This window comes from Marmota marmota, unplaced genomic scaffold, assembly GCF_001458135.2.
Source record: "Marmota marmota marmota unplaced genomic scaffold, marMar, whole genome shotgun sequence".
Classification (NCBI taxonomy): Eukaryota; Metazoa; Chordata; class Mammalia; order Rodentia; family Sciuridae; genus Marmota; species Marmota marmota.
In genome coordinates this window covers 22,581,891-22,596,349 of record NW_025999869.1, presented here as the reverse complement: position 1 = coordinate 22,596,349, position 14,459 = coordinate 22,581,891, and the positions used below count along the sequence as shown (strand labels likewise).

The window sequence follows — 14,459 nt, the reverse complement described above, 5'->3', positions numbered from 1 at the left end:
TTAATATATTTTAATTTATATTCAAATGCTTAATATGTTTCAGGTATCAACTCGGTTTGAATTAAATTGAAAAAATGCATTTGAGCTTGAAAATCAACCTGAACAAATCAAATATTCCATGTTTTACATTTAGAAAATTAGTCATGCTTATTTTATTTGAAATTTAATTTTATATTTAAACTTATATTTTATGTATCTTCAATTTTGGGGGAAAAAGAGTTCTTGCATTTTTGGAATCATAAGTTTATAATTATGTATTTTGAAGCATGACTTGTCTTTGTTCAGGATAATACTTAGTTTTACTTAGTTACATTCTAGTTATATAAGTAGCAGCATAATTTCAGATTGGCAGTATAGTGTTGTTCAAAAAGTGACTCAGATTTTGCCCAAGGGGTATTAAGGAACCCCTCCCTCCTTACCCTCCCCCCTTCTTGAGCCCAGTGACAAGGTGTTTCTTCTGTAGTAACTGGAATCCTTTGTTAAAACTTGTCTTAATCTCCTTTTATGATGCATACCCTCACTCACTAAATTAAAAAATTAGGTGAATAAAGAAAAATGGTTCTGTTGCCTTAATTTGTTTACTGATTGTTATTCTCGGAATTTTGCAATTTTGCTGCCTGGACCTGTAACTATTTTATCATTGGTGACTGTTTTCCTTTAGCCATCGAGAGGCACTATTATAAGCTTAAGTGCTCAGGTGGGAGTATCTGCAGTTGATGCCTTGTGGCAGAAACATGAAGAAAGAAGAAGTGTGGGTACTAGAGTTATTGTTCTTTTCAGATAGGAGAGGGTGTGGCAAATTAATATTTTTCTGTAATTTTTAAAGAAAAAATGAGGCCATTTCCTTTTAGTTCAAGCTCATATTGGAAGGAGGTTTAATCATTTTCTCCTCTGACTCCTTCTGAGTTTTGCTGACCTCTCATCTCTTTCTAGGAATTTAGCAATGGGCCACAGAAAGGTACTATATTATACAGATTATTATTCTTTTAAAGGAGTTGGTGCAGTGCTGCATCTTTTGTTCTGAGGATTTTTTCAACTTTTTCTTGAAAGAATGAAATTATATTTATTAAGCTTTACTATTCTCATATAAATCTTAGCACCAGTTTTTATATTTTTAATGTTAAAGTAGACGTGAAGATTATACCTTTCAGAACAATTGTTAGATAAAAAGCAAGTTTCGTCAACAAAAATCCCTCAATTAGTATTGTTACAAAATACACATGTGACATCTGAGTACTAGACTGCCTTATGTATTTGGAATGCAAGAGTATCTCACCAGAGCTAATTATTTTCCCTTGGGAGGACAATGCTGTGTTAAATTTGAATAATAATTTACAAGTATGGCTTCTGAAATATAGCTTTATATCAATGTACAGAATTAAAACTCAAAATGGATTTTTAAAACAAATGCAAATGGTGTGTAAGTGAATTTTTTTATTACAGAATTCAGCTTGCTGACATGTCTCACTGAAAAAGAGAGAGAGAGAGAGAGAGAGAGAGTGTGTGTGTGTGTGTGTGTGTGTGTGTGGTGTTTTCAATAAATTGCTCTTTGGGCTACATCTGCAGATACAGTAGCCAATTGATCTAATGCAGTTTCTGAAGGCTTTCTGTACAGGTGATGTCATCCTTTTAGCTCTATTCTCCTCCCACTCTCTTTCCTTCTTATTAGATATTTCATCTTACTGCAGAGCATAGAATCAATAGGAGCTTCTCCTTAGGGAACTGCTCTGAAACAGACAAGGACAGTAGGAATTAAGACACTAACATAGAATCTTGCTTTATCAAAAGATGAAGTGTTTTTGTACCATATTATACATAAATTTTTAACCAGAAAAGCCAGACTTAGATCAACAGCACTGTCTTACTGATGCATTAGAACAAGAAGCAGTACTGCAGAGCTGTAAACAGTGCTTGTGAAAAGAGGAAATAATATGAATTTTGGAGATTTCTCAAGCATTCTACAGGATAAACCTCTTATGGCATACATTTTTCCTAACTACTATTTGTTCAGTGGGTTTTTTTTTTATTTTTAACCTCTGATGGTTATGCATATAAAGAAGAAACTTTTAATCTTTAGGATACAGTATTTTGGTTTGCTTCAGATGAAGAAGGATACTGCAGTGCTTATTCTACAGACTGAAATAAGTTGAAGAAAAAACAGCTATAATACAGAGAAGAAAGGTTTCATAGAATCCAGGAACACCAAATCCAGATTTGGTGCATGTTGCCTTATTTGCTTTGATTGGTATAGTATTAACTGTTAAGCTACCATGTTGCATGTCTGGTGCATGTCTGTGCCAGGTGCCTGAGGACACATGTAAATGTCCAGACAGCCAAAATTCTAAACTTCTTTATTTACCATGATTTGCTTGTTAAAGTGAACATTCTAATAAGGACCATTACAGTTATTTAGAACAATACTCTTAAGCTTCTGAAGGCTCCTGATTCAGTTTGTAAAGGGGTTTGGAGAAGCTGCGTTTATATAATACTACAGTGGTGTATGATTTGTAAAAAGAAACTTAACAATTTTGTCAACATTCTCATCCGTGTGGCTCTGAAAAAGAAACTACCCTTTCCAGCCTAGGAAATGGCTTTTCTTGTGCGCTGTTATGCCAATTGTCTTCAGCCATGGGCCTCCAAAGTAAGTAATTATTATTTTCTTTGAGATTGATATAATACAGTTATTAAATTTAAATTATATTTTGAATTATAAATTAGCCTTACCATGCTATTTTCTAAAACTTGAAGAACTACAAAGCAGCCTAAAAAGCTCAATATTATTGCTATTTTATTTTTAATTCAAAGAAATCTGAGACAATTTGAAAAGTATCTTTTAAACAATCTGTTGTCTTGAAAAATGTAGTGCATTTGATGTGTACTCTCTTCAGACTGAATTGTCATTTGTTTCTGGCCATTACTGTACTTAAACTATGGTCATACTCTTTTAACTTGAATTTATTTTGTTGCTTTACTTTCTTCAACAGCTGGTATATTTAGATATATGAGTGAAATCCTTATATTTTACAACATTTTGTACTAATATGGTGCTAGAGATAAGTTATGATTGAAAAGTACAGTTTTTTGAAGATTAGGTGGTAATTCGTAAGCAGTGAAATAATATGAAAAAAACACTATGAATGTAAAAATATTTAATAGTGTTATGAAGTATTTTTGAAGTAGTAATAGATAAACCTTTTGTCATTTTAAAGCAAACATATTAACTCTGAAAATAGCAAAATGCCACATATAGAAAATGCTAGGTTGTTGCAAAATACATACTGTAATTCAGTAAATTTTATTGTTCATAGTGGCTATTCATAACATCTGCAGTTTTATGCCACTTGAGTCATCATTCCTGTCTTGTGTGCTAATTTCAAAACAAAAACAGGTGTATAAATTTTTAGTGTTATATAACTGTTTTAGAAAATATTTTAATAATAATATTGAATGTTAAAATTTCTTCATGGATCTCTAGAATAGAGACAGAAGCCCTTTTCAGGAAGGTATGAAAGTCTTTGTTTAAAGGTTTCCCTGTTGATGGTGACTAAGGGAGAAATACCCTGGCAGCATCATGGTGTACTATTTTATTTGGCTTAGCTCATTGTATATCTTTTCTAAAGGCATCTTCTGGAAGGACTTAAATTCGCTATTCATTTGACAGATAGCTGATTCTAATGTAAAGAGATGGAAAGAAATCTAGATACACAATCTATTCATGCTATTATCTGCACATATTTAGAGGATAGCCTCTTTAGTGCAAATGCCACCTGTGGGGCCCAAGCATTACTGAAGCTTGATAGTGGCACTACTAAGGTTTCAAACTATGTGTGGAAGGTAAATGGGTGAGACCAAATCAGGCAAAACTTAACAATGAAGCTTAGGGGTTGTTTTTTAAGATTACCAACAAAAACACTTTGGAGGTACTAATAGACAACTTTTGATCAAAAATTTAGCAAGTATAGAAGAATTTATAAAAGTACATGTCTTCTTCCCTATCTCCAGTGTTACTACTGACCGAATTTTAATCCTTAAATTGTGATGACACATTAAGCCTATCATTAAATTTTTATTGCTTGGTACTTCTGATTCCCTAATACATTTTCTTGTTTTTAATTTAGTGATCTATGTATTCTGCTTATGTTACTTAGTATTTCACTGCTAAAATTCATTTATTTTCTTTATTTTCTTGCTAAAATAAGTAGTTCTATCATCAAGGTCCTTAGGGGATGAATCTTAAGTCTTTATATGTTCAAGATTCCTATTTATATTTTATCCTTAAAATGATGTTGAGTTTGACATAAAATAACAAGTCCAATATCTTTTCCTTTTAGGATTTTGAAAAAGCTAATGTACTGTCTTCAGCTGATAAGAAGTCTAAGCTTATTATAATTTTTGTTATGTTACTTTAAGTAATCTGTTTTTCTTCTTGTTAGTGGTGGCTAGTTATGTTTTTATTTGTTTTATCCTTGATGCTATCAAGTTTTATCATAGATTGTCTAATGTTTTGTTTTCTTTCCCCTTCTTGGTACTTGAAGGACTTTAACAAAAGTTGAAGATTCTCATTTATCTTCAGTTATGAGAACTTTGTAGTTTATGGAGAAAAAAAAATTACAATTGCTTCTTTTCTCTAGTCTCTCCACATACATCTTGGAAATCAGAGTCTGTCAGTAATGTCTCTAAACATTTATTTCAGTTTCAGTTTCTGACTCACTAATTCATTTTCTATTTGTAACCAGTACTAGTCATATTTTAGATTTGTAAGTTTAACCATGTATTGTATATGGAGTCTGTTAAATGATGCTTTTCCTAACTACCTTTGTTTTCATTTTATGGATGCTCTTCTTTTTCCTTATTGTTTTATTAGCTCCTTCTTCAAGTATAAATCCTTCTCTTGGTTGTGTTTTTGGATTTCTTTCAGAGTGGTTGACTTTTCTCAGGGAAGGTTTTAGTTGGGGGCTTGCTTTCGTGGTCTACTGGGTTGTTTAATGGGACTGTTTACTAGGTGGAAGAGGCAGACCACTTGGGTTTCTGTTCTCCTTCTTTTAGGTGCTTTTGGAGTCATTAGTCATTGGAAATTTATGCAAACCTAAATCATTTCTCAGCCCATATTACTTTGATTGTCCTCATCATTTGACAAAGCTGATTGTTCCCATCTTCAGAGACTTTCTTCAAAATAAAAGTCTTCACCATGACCTACAAGGCAATGTGATGTCTTCCTCTCTCCCAGCACTCCTTCTTACTCACTCCACCCACTGTGGTTTCCTTACTTGTTTTCAAACTTGACAAGCATTTTTATACCTACTTCCTGTTTTCTCAATGAGTCTGTCTGCCTTTACTTTTATAAATGTTAACTGTAAATATTGATTAAAATTTTCTCTTTAGTTTCAAAAATATTAAAGTGGGAAGAAATGCCTTAGAATTAAAAAATAATAATAATTAGATCATTTAACTCTCATCTTTTACAAAATAATGAGGAATGCGCTAAATTTCACCAGTAGTTTTGCATGCCTCGGGCATAGTACTGTGATGATCTGGTGGATATACCCAGGGCTAATAAGATTGGATACAGTTGTCTCCTCTGGGTTTTTGAGAAATTTTAGACTGTCCACAAAATAAACTGCAGACTACTTTTTAGATCTTGGAAACATGACCACCCCCCCACCACTCCCACCCCTACCCCCCTCAGCTGACACTTTTCTGCATATGTCACTCTGTCAAGTCCTAGAAACTTCCTTATAATTCTGGTGGTTCACTTTTAATTTCATAAAGCTTCCATCTTCTTGTGCCTTGACTAGTGTCTCCTGTCCCTCATCTGTGTGATTTTTCTTTTACTTCATCTTCTGTGTTTTCAGAGTAGTCTCTTCCAACCACTTACTTGCTTAAAACTATTTGAAGGTTTTCTTTTAGTATGGAAATCTATGCCCCCAGGAATGCCATATCTGGCATCTCCTACAATCCTCCTCTACATCCCTACCTGAGATATATTGGATTGCTTATGGTTTCTGAATACAGCATGTCTCTAGCCTCACGCCATTCGACAGAAATATAATATAAAAAATAAATTGTTTAAAAAAAATTTTAAACGCTTGTAGTTGTAGATGGACAGCATACCTTAGTTTGTTTATTTATTTTTATGTGGTTCTGAAGATCAAACCCAGTCAATGCCTCACACGTGCCAGGAAAGTGCTCTAACACTGAGCTACAACCCCAGACCCTAGTAGAATTATTTTTAATGTCTAACCTATCCAAAATATTATTTCAATAGGTAATAAGATATATAATATATATACTTTTAAAATATAAAATACTAATAAGGTGGTATTCTACTTTTTTTGTTATTGTTTCAGGTCTTCTAAATTCAGTCCATATTTTACACCCACAGCACGTCTGTGTCCGAACTATCCTTGCTTGAAATGCTCAATATGTGTGACTGGTGTTACTGTGTTGAGTGCTATAGTTCTGGGTCTTGGTCAGCACTGTTTAGTCTTGATTATTCCCAGGACTCATCTTGAACATTATTAATTCTTCCTACTGTCTATCCAGTGAGAATGAGGTCTAAGTTACATTTGTTATTTTAACTTTAAAAAAAAAAAAATTGAATCTCCCAAACTCCCAAAGGTTCAATTTGTGTTGTGGCCAGCATCAAGTATACACTAGGTGCTCCTAGTTCAGCAGAGGGAAAATTAGACCACCAAGCCTGTTAGAAATGTTTTATATTTATAGTAAATTAGTAGAGGGTAGAGTTCTGAAATGTCTTCCTTTAAGCAGCACATTGGCACTTTTTAATATGTATCCAAGAATTATATTTATATCTTGGTCATTTTAAAACTAACAAGTAAGTGACTTGCAGATAGTCACAGAAATTATGTTTTTAAAGGAAGTTTTAATAATGCAGTTTGAAGTTTAACTGATTTTTGAGGATTGCTGTTCTATTGGAGAATTGATTTTTTTTAAGTATATTTAAGTACATTTTTAGGGTTAATAATATATAGTATTTATTATTTTTAGAACTCACTGAAAGCTCTTAAGTGAAATAATGTTTGAGTATGGCTTGTAAGGGACTAAAAGTTTCACATAGCAAAAAGTATCTTAAGATTCTTGGTTGTGGCAGATTATTCTTGAAGGCTAAGTTTTTAAAACATGAAGTAGAACTTAGAACATGCATGTAACATTATTTTTATGCTATATGTGTCTGCATTCCAGTTGATCTCCATACTTCTTTTGCCCTTCTATGCTGAAAATATTTCTCATGACCATATCTTGGCCAAACATGTAAATTGCCCTCTAAATTTTTCTTGGAGGGATACCTGGGATTGTCCTAAAATTAATTGTCATGTAAGTATTTATTTCTTTTTGGATATATGGAATTATCCAAAAGCACTATTTCACATTTGTAGGATGCTGATAAGAATATTGAGGAAAAGTAACTTTGGAGAATCCTATGTGAAAGAGATTTCTTTTTTCTGGGACTTCCTGACTCTTCCATATATACATTTGTTATCAAAAGAGTAGAGAGGCATAAGAATATCATTGTTTTCCAACAGCCATGGAACCAACCGATTTGCTTTAATTGTTTTTACTTTTGCAAATACTCATGGATTTTATCTCCTGGAATGGCTCTAAACAATTGACAACACACTATGCTGAGTAAAATACTGAATATGCATATGCTAAATTTCTTTTTGTTTCCTGTACAGAAGATCAAATGAAATCTCTCGTCTGTTCAGATATCCTTGGAAACCTGAACAGCAAAGTGTTCAGAAGTCAAATATATTCATTCATTTATGCTGTACATACTTAATGAGCAGACATGTATGCAAGATAGGTATCACTATGCCAGGCCTTTATTTGGTAATAAAATGGGGGGGGGGAATATTAACATATATATATATATATATATATATATGAGAGAGAGAGAGACAGAAAACATGAGTTCCACATTCAGAGCAGTAGAGTGAAAATGGAATTTTTTAAATCTTCAAAATATACACTATGATAGGTTAAGCATTTAAGACTTGAAATCTTTCTGTTACTGCAACAAAACATTGTCTGCTGAGAAATATAGCTGCTCTTAATGTCATTGTTTTTCCCCCAGATCTATAGTAGCCTATTGAAATCAAATTCAAAATTCCCACATGGTATTCATGATTGCATTCTTTCTGTATAGTCTCTCCTCAGTATCTCTCTGTCGCTATATCTTCAGTCAAGAATACCCTATATACACTTAAATAATGACTGTGTTCAAGCTCAACCACATACTCCCACCCCCTACCCCACCATGTAGGCTCCAGTAGAGGATAAAAGTTCAAATCTGGGAAATGTATGAAGGAGTCTAGAAAATGGGAAAGTTTTGCCAGATCTGATGGACTGAAAGGATGAGAATGAATTGAGTTTGCTGATGAAAAGTCAGCTCTTGAAGTCCAGGCTGGATCAGGAAGAAAAGGAAAAAGAGCAGATAAGCTGCAAGAGAAAGTTAAAGGAACCAATAATTTATTTTGAAGGAACAGAACCTTTTTATGTTACTTCATTTGTTATAAAGAAAATAGAAATTATTGAGTATTGAAAAGAAATTGATTTAGAGTCAGTTTGCCTGGGTGTCATCCCAGCTTTTCTGCTTTCTAGCTGTGTGACCAAGGGCAAACATTATACTTTCTCTAAGCCTTGGTTTACTAATCTGTCAGTTGGGTATAATAATAGTATTTACCTCTTCTAGTTCTTTGATTAGAATAGGTAATCTGTATAAACGACATGTAAAGTGTATTTGCTACTGTTTATGTATTTACTACAAGTAAGAAACACTCAAATGGTAACTGGAATCACCAGTCATTATTGTTCCTATCCCTTAGGAAGTTTGGGGGAATGAAGTCTGTTTTCTTTGATATAGAAAGCAGATGGTATTTGCTTATATATACTCTCTGCTCTTAAACTAAGCTCCTTAAAACCATGTTGATCTGACCACCAACATCCCTGGCACAAAGTATAGTATCATAGAGAGTGCTAGAATCAAATAGGACCTGGGTTTGAATCCTAATTCACTACTTCTTAAGGGTGAAATTGGGAAATTATATAATCTTACTGCCTGCGTTCTTTATCATAAAGTAGGAATAATAATAATAACCTGCTTTTTAGGGAGTCGTGAAATGAATATCAGTCAATACATTATAAGCATTACCAAACCTATTTCCAGACTCGTTCTTCTGGCTTTGTTTTATTACTCTGGTATCACTTGTATGAATGACTTAGTCTTCTTACCTCTTCTCTTGGTTTTCTTACTTAGAAGTCTTATAGTGTTATAACATCTCCTATCCTGGCCAGGTGTAGTGGCACATGCCTGTAATCCCACCGGCTTGGAAGGCTAAGACAGGAAGATCGAGAGTTCAAAGCTGGCCTCAGCAAAAGCGAGATGCTAAGCAACTCAGTGAGAAGACACTGTCTGTAAATAAAATACAAATAGGTGGCAGTAGCACATGGGAAGATGAACTCTCCCAGTTTTGTTTACCCCTTTTCTTTGGCTGTATTTGATTACAGTATAAGATGTTCTTTTTTTTTTTTTAAAAAGAGAGAAAGAGAATTTTTTAATTTTTTTTTTTTTAGTTTTCGGCGGACACAACATTTTTATTTGTATGTGGTGCTGAGGATCGAGCCCAGCGCCCGCGCGCATGCCAGGCGAGCACGCTACCCCCTGAGCCACATCCCCGTGTGTGTGTGTGTGTGTGTGTGTGTGTGTTTAATAGTATTCCTACGCTTTACAATGGGAATAGCTGATATTTTTATTTGGTGGTAAAAAGGGGTGAGGTTTGTCCTCTGAAATACCGTTAGTAATGGCAATCTCTTTTGAAAAACGTTCAGTGATCTTGCTACTCTGTTAGGTTTGCCTAATCATTTTAGAAAGTGCCATCTGCTTGTTACAATTTAAAAGATTTTTAGTAAGAATGAAAAATTTAGGTTAAAAATGAAGTTGTACAGTAATGTACATAAAATGAAAATGTGCTGCAAAAGTGACATTATATTAAAATCTCCTAAAAACATAAAATTTGACATTTAGAATAACTAAAATTATTTTTCTTCTTCAGCTTCCAGCTGATCTTACCAAGATGCACCTCACAGACAACCCTCATCCACAGGTGACTCATGTGTCTTCTAGTCAGTCTGGTTGTAGCATTGCCAGTGATTCTGGGAGCAGCAGTTTATCTGATATCTATCAGGTAATATCTTAGGATTATGTGCTGTGCATATAGCGTTTTTATTCTGCAAAATACTCTGTGCCTATGCCTTAGATGGTCATATATCTTTTAATTAGAATATGAAATTCAAGCATAAGGTCTTTGCAAAAGTATGTTTTATATTCTGTTTCAAATTCATAAGTCTAATTAAGAAGATGATCTATATTTTGAGAAGGATTTAGTATAGTTCAGTAATATATGACTGTAGCATTCTCTCTCATTTTTTTTTTAATCCAGGCAAATCTATCTTAATATATAATGCTTTGGTTAAAAAAGAAAGTAAGAAAAGTTTTTTGAAACCCCTGAACTCAAACTTATAAAAAGGTTGATATTTAGTTGTATAAGTCTACTAACTATAAGTCATGAAGAAATTTACAGTTGTTTATGAATTGTAAAGACTATTATTATATAACATGAATTACATAGAAAATTAGTAAATTTGCAGACTTTCCTATTCTTAAAACCCCAATAGAAACTTTTAAACTTACTGAGATTTTCAGTGATTGTGTAATAGAAAGAGGGGCTCTGGAAAGACCCATAAACAGAGAGAATCCTCACAAAACCCTGCTGAGGTTAAATCCAAATTAGGTTCAAGTCAGTGCAGTGTTTCATGATCCTGATAGTGGAATGTCTGTGAGATTTTATTTAATATAAGATGTTTGGAACAGTTCTCTAGGTATGAGTTTTTATGTCCTGAAGTCCAGTGGTGGTTGATGTCATAGATTATAGAACATAAAACATAAAACACTTCTAATAAAATAAGTAGAGGATACATGGTATTCATGGTTAGTTTATTTGAAATTTCAGATGTACTATATAGGGCTGAGTAGTAGAAATTTAATGTGAGCCACATATTTAATTTTGAAATTTCTAATAACCATATAAAAAAGGAAACAAGTAAAATTTAATTTTTATAATGTATTTTATTTAGCATAGTATATCCAAATGTTATGACTTCAATATAAAATCAGTTTTAACATTATGAATTATTTTGTGTTCTTTTTTTCATGCTAAGTTTTCAGAAGACAGTTTAATGTTAACTTATAGCACATCTCAGTTCAGACTAGCCAGAGTTTAAGTGCCTAGTAATCACATGTTACTAGTGGCCACCCATAATACTGATCTGTAGAAATTAAATCATTTGTAGTCTGAAGGAAATATTTTAGACTGCACTTTTATGGAGTTACCCAGATTGAGATATTTTAGGAAAATCAGCTTTGCTCTATGGAGAGAAGTTTGTAGGCAGAAAAAGCTTGCATTTTTTGGTTTCTGTCTGGCTTTTCTCAACAAAGGTCATTTCTGTGGCCATCCACATCTTACTGTTTGCCTTTTATAGTGAACAGAAGAAAGAATTAAAAAAAAAAAAAAAAAAAAAAGGTGGGGGAGACTTAGAATAATGCACTGGCTCTGGGGCCACTTACTGTGTTTGTGTAGTTGTGGGACTCAACACATTCTACCTCTCCCAAAAGAAGTATCTTGTGAAAGAATTAAGAGTCCTTGCACACACACCCCCCCCAAAAAATGATAGTAGAGCTCTGGCTTCTCTAGTTTCTTGTGTTTTTCCAGGGAGGGAAACCCTGAGGAGAATTAAGTTCAAGGATGCAGCTTTAAATTACTCTCAGGATAAGTTAGTGGAAATATCTAGACCTTGCTAAGAGGCACTGTACTTTGAATTGTGGTGGTAACAAATTATAGGAACCTTGTTTCTCTGGGACATTCCATTTGTAATCTTGATTATCTTTTTGGAGCAAGGAGTCCTGGTAGTTGTGACAAAAGGGACAAAAGGACAGTATAGAGATTGAGATTCAAGGTCAGATGTAAAAGCCGGTATTTTATTTTGAGTTAGAAAATGGGCTATCTACAACTAGTATCTCTGCAAATATGCTGGAGGAGCACTGCACTTACATTTGCATCTACAGATTACCCACCTAGCTGGCCAATCTGAGGCTGGACTGAAGTACACTTAGTAGTTTTGTTTGGACTCTTATATTTCAGGATAATGCCTATTTGTGTTACTGCCCTGCTTCCAACCTTTGATGTATCTTCTTCTTTCTCAGTAATACTTTGTGGGGTTTTTGTTGTTGTTGTTGTTGTTCTTGTTTTTTTCTTTCTTTCTTTTTGTACTAAGGTTTGAACTGAACCTGGGGTTTGTTACCACAGAGCCACGTCTCCAGCCCCTTTTATGGTTTTATTTTGAGCCAAGGTATCATTCAGTTGCTTAGGGTCTAAGTTGCCGAGGCTGGCTTTGAACTTGGTATCCTCTGCCTCAGCCTCCTAAGCCACTGGGATTATAGGCATGCACCACTGAACCCAGCTTCGATTTGTCTTGTAAGAGATTCGTTTTAAGATGGACATTGATAGATATCTTTGCCAGATGGCCTGCACAACAAGATGACACTTTGTCATATCCCAGAGACAGACTTTGAAAGTTATCATTGGCTCTTCTCCCTCAATCATTTCATTCATCACCAAGTCATCTTGGTTCTAATTATTATGTGTGTTTCATGTAATTAACATGTAATTTACCCTCCTTTATTACAACCTATATGAAGACAGATCACTTCCATTACCTAAGAAAGAACACTATACCTTTTTGTCCCCCCTTCTGATCCATAACCCCCAGCAACCACCAATCTTTTTTTTTCCCCTAATAGTTTTTGTATTTTCTAGAAAGGCATATAAATGAAATCATATGGTTTTAAAAAACATGATGCAATGAAACTTTCAGATTAACCAATAAAATAAAAGTAAGTTTTAATGAATTTAGGGAGATTGAACAGGTAAAGGGAATAGAAATTAAAATTGTATAAAGAGGAACTCAGAAATTTAAAGGAGAATATTATGGTAGTGCTATTGTGACATGTTTGAAACAAATCACAGAATCAGTCTTGAAGCAAGACATGGAACTTTTGTTTCACCAGAAGGACAGGGGGCTGCAAGCAGGTCACCCGTGTACCCCGTGACACCCTTCAGAATTTGGGCATCTCTTTTATATCCAAAGCCACAATCTACCAGTAAGTCAAAACCATACAAGATACGAAGTGGATCAGAATTCAGGGAACAGCACATTCCCCAATAAAAATGGGGACTAAAAGGAGAATACCTTACATTATATAAAAATAAAAGAAACATTTTTTAACCACTATGTGATGTTAAACAGGGTGTGCAAAGCAGGATGGCAGAGGCAGGGTTTTCTCATTGGAGAAGTGGGGATTTTGGTTTTGGTGGGGTGTTTTTGTTTTTGTTTTTTTAAAATATGAAATGGAGGCTCAGGGTAAAATGGAGTTTGTCTGGTCAAGGCACATATAGTTTGGCCCCTAACAGTGCTAAATCAAAATGCAAAAATGTAAAATCTTTAAGAGTAGCCAAAGAAAGTAGAAATTCTCAAACTGTTACACTCAGGGCAGTACTGAAAGAAATGCCATAAAAGTTAAAACAAAAACAAGCCAACATATAAAAACAGAAGGGAACAAAAAACCACTACAAATCTAAAAAATACACATGTCTATATACTTATATATATTTCTATACATAGAATGTACACTGAATTCAAGAGCATCAATTGACATCATTACCAGTGTTTTCTTACTGGTGGTAGGTTTGTGGGTAGTTTTTATTATGTTTCTTAAGCGAACATTATTATTTCTGTTTTTGACAAATCTTAAGGAGGATATAAAGAGTGTATTGTTAAAAATAAAAGTTGAAAAAATGTGAGAAAAGAGAAAGGATTAATTACTAAAGGGTAAAAGGAATTAAAAGCGAATCAGAATGATAAAATGTGCTTCTGAAAAATGCAGGATTTCTAGACCTACAATTTTTTAAAACCCTTGGATTAGGTTAGTAATATCAGTGAACCAAACTGTGTATGTTGTGTGCGTGCACATGTATTTCCAACCAGATCCTTGGGAATAAAGCAAAGAGAGGAAGAGTTAAATATCAGTACTAGTCTCTTGGTATTTCCCTTGACCTCAGACTACATTGGCAATACTTAGAAAACTGAATATACTTGATTACAAGTGTGTATTGCCAGTACCTTATTTTTTTTTTTCCTCTTGAACAGTTTTTTTTTTTTTTTAATTTTTTATTGTGGGTTGTTCAAAACATTACAAATTTCTTGACATATCATATTCGACACGTTGATTCAAGTGGGTTATGAACTCCCACCTTCACCCCATACACAGATTGCAGAATCACATCAGTTACACATCCATTGATTTACAAATTGCCATACTAGTG

At 33.8% G+C, this 14,459-nt stretch overlaps 1 protein-coding gene across 8 annotated transcripts in view; it reads left to right on the top strand.

The window, feature by feature from the left end:
- Nucleotides 1–14,459, top strand: part of Rapgef6 (Rap guanine nucleotide exchange factor 6) — a 215,994-nt gene that overhangs the window by 111,555 nt on the left and 89,980 nt on the right. For 5 of the 8 annotated variants that reach the window (XM_048783177.1, XM_048783183.1, XM_048783172.1 and 2 more), the window contains one exon: nucleotides 10,074–10,205. In XM_048783177.1, coding sequence (XP_048639134.1) covers nucleotides 10,074–10,205 — 132 coding nt within the window. Of the gene's footprint in view, nucleotides 1–2,563; nucleotides 2,642–10,073; nucleotides 10,206–14,459 lie in introns of all 8 variants that reach the window. The other 3 variants (XM_048783184.1, XM_048783200.1, XM_048783193.1) reach the window with 2 other exon arrangements.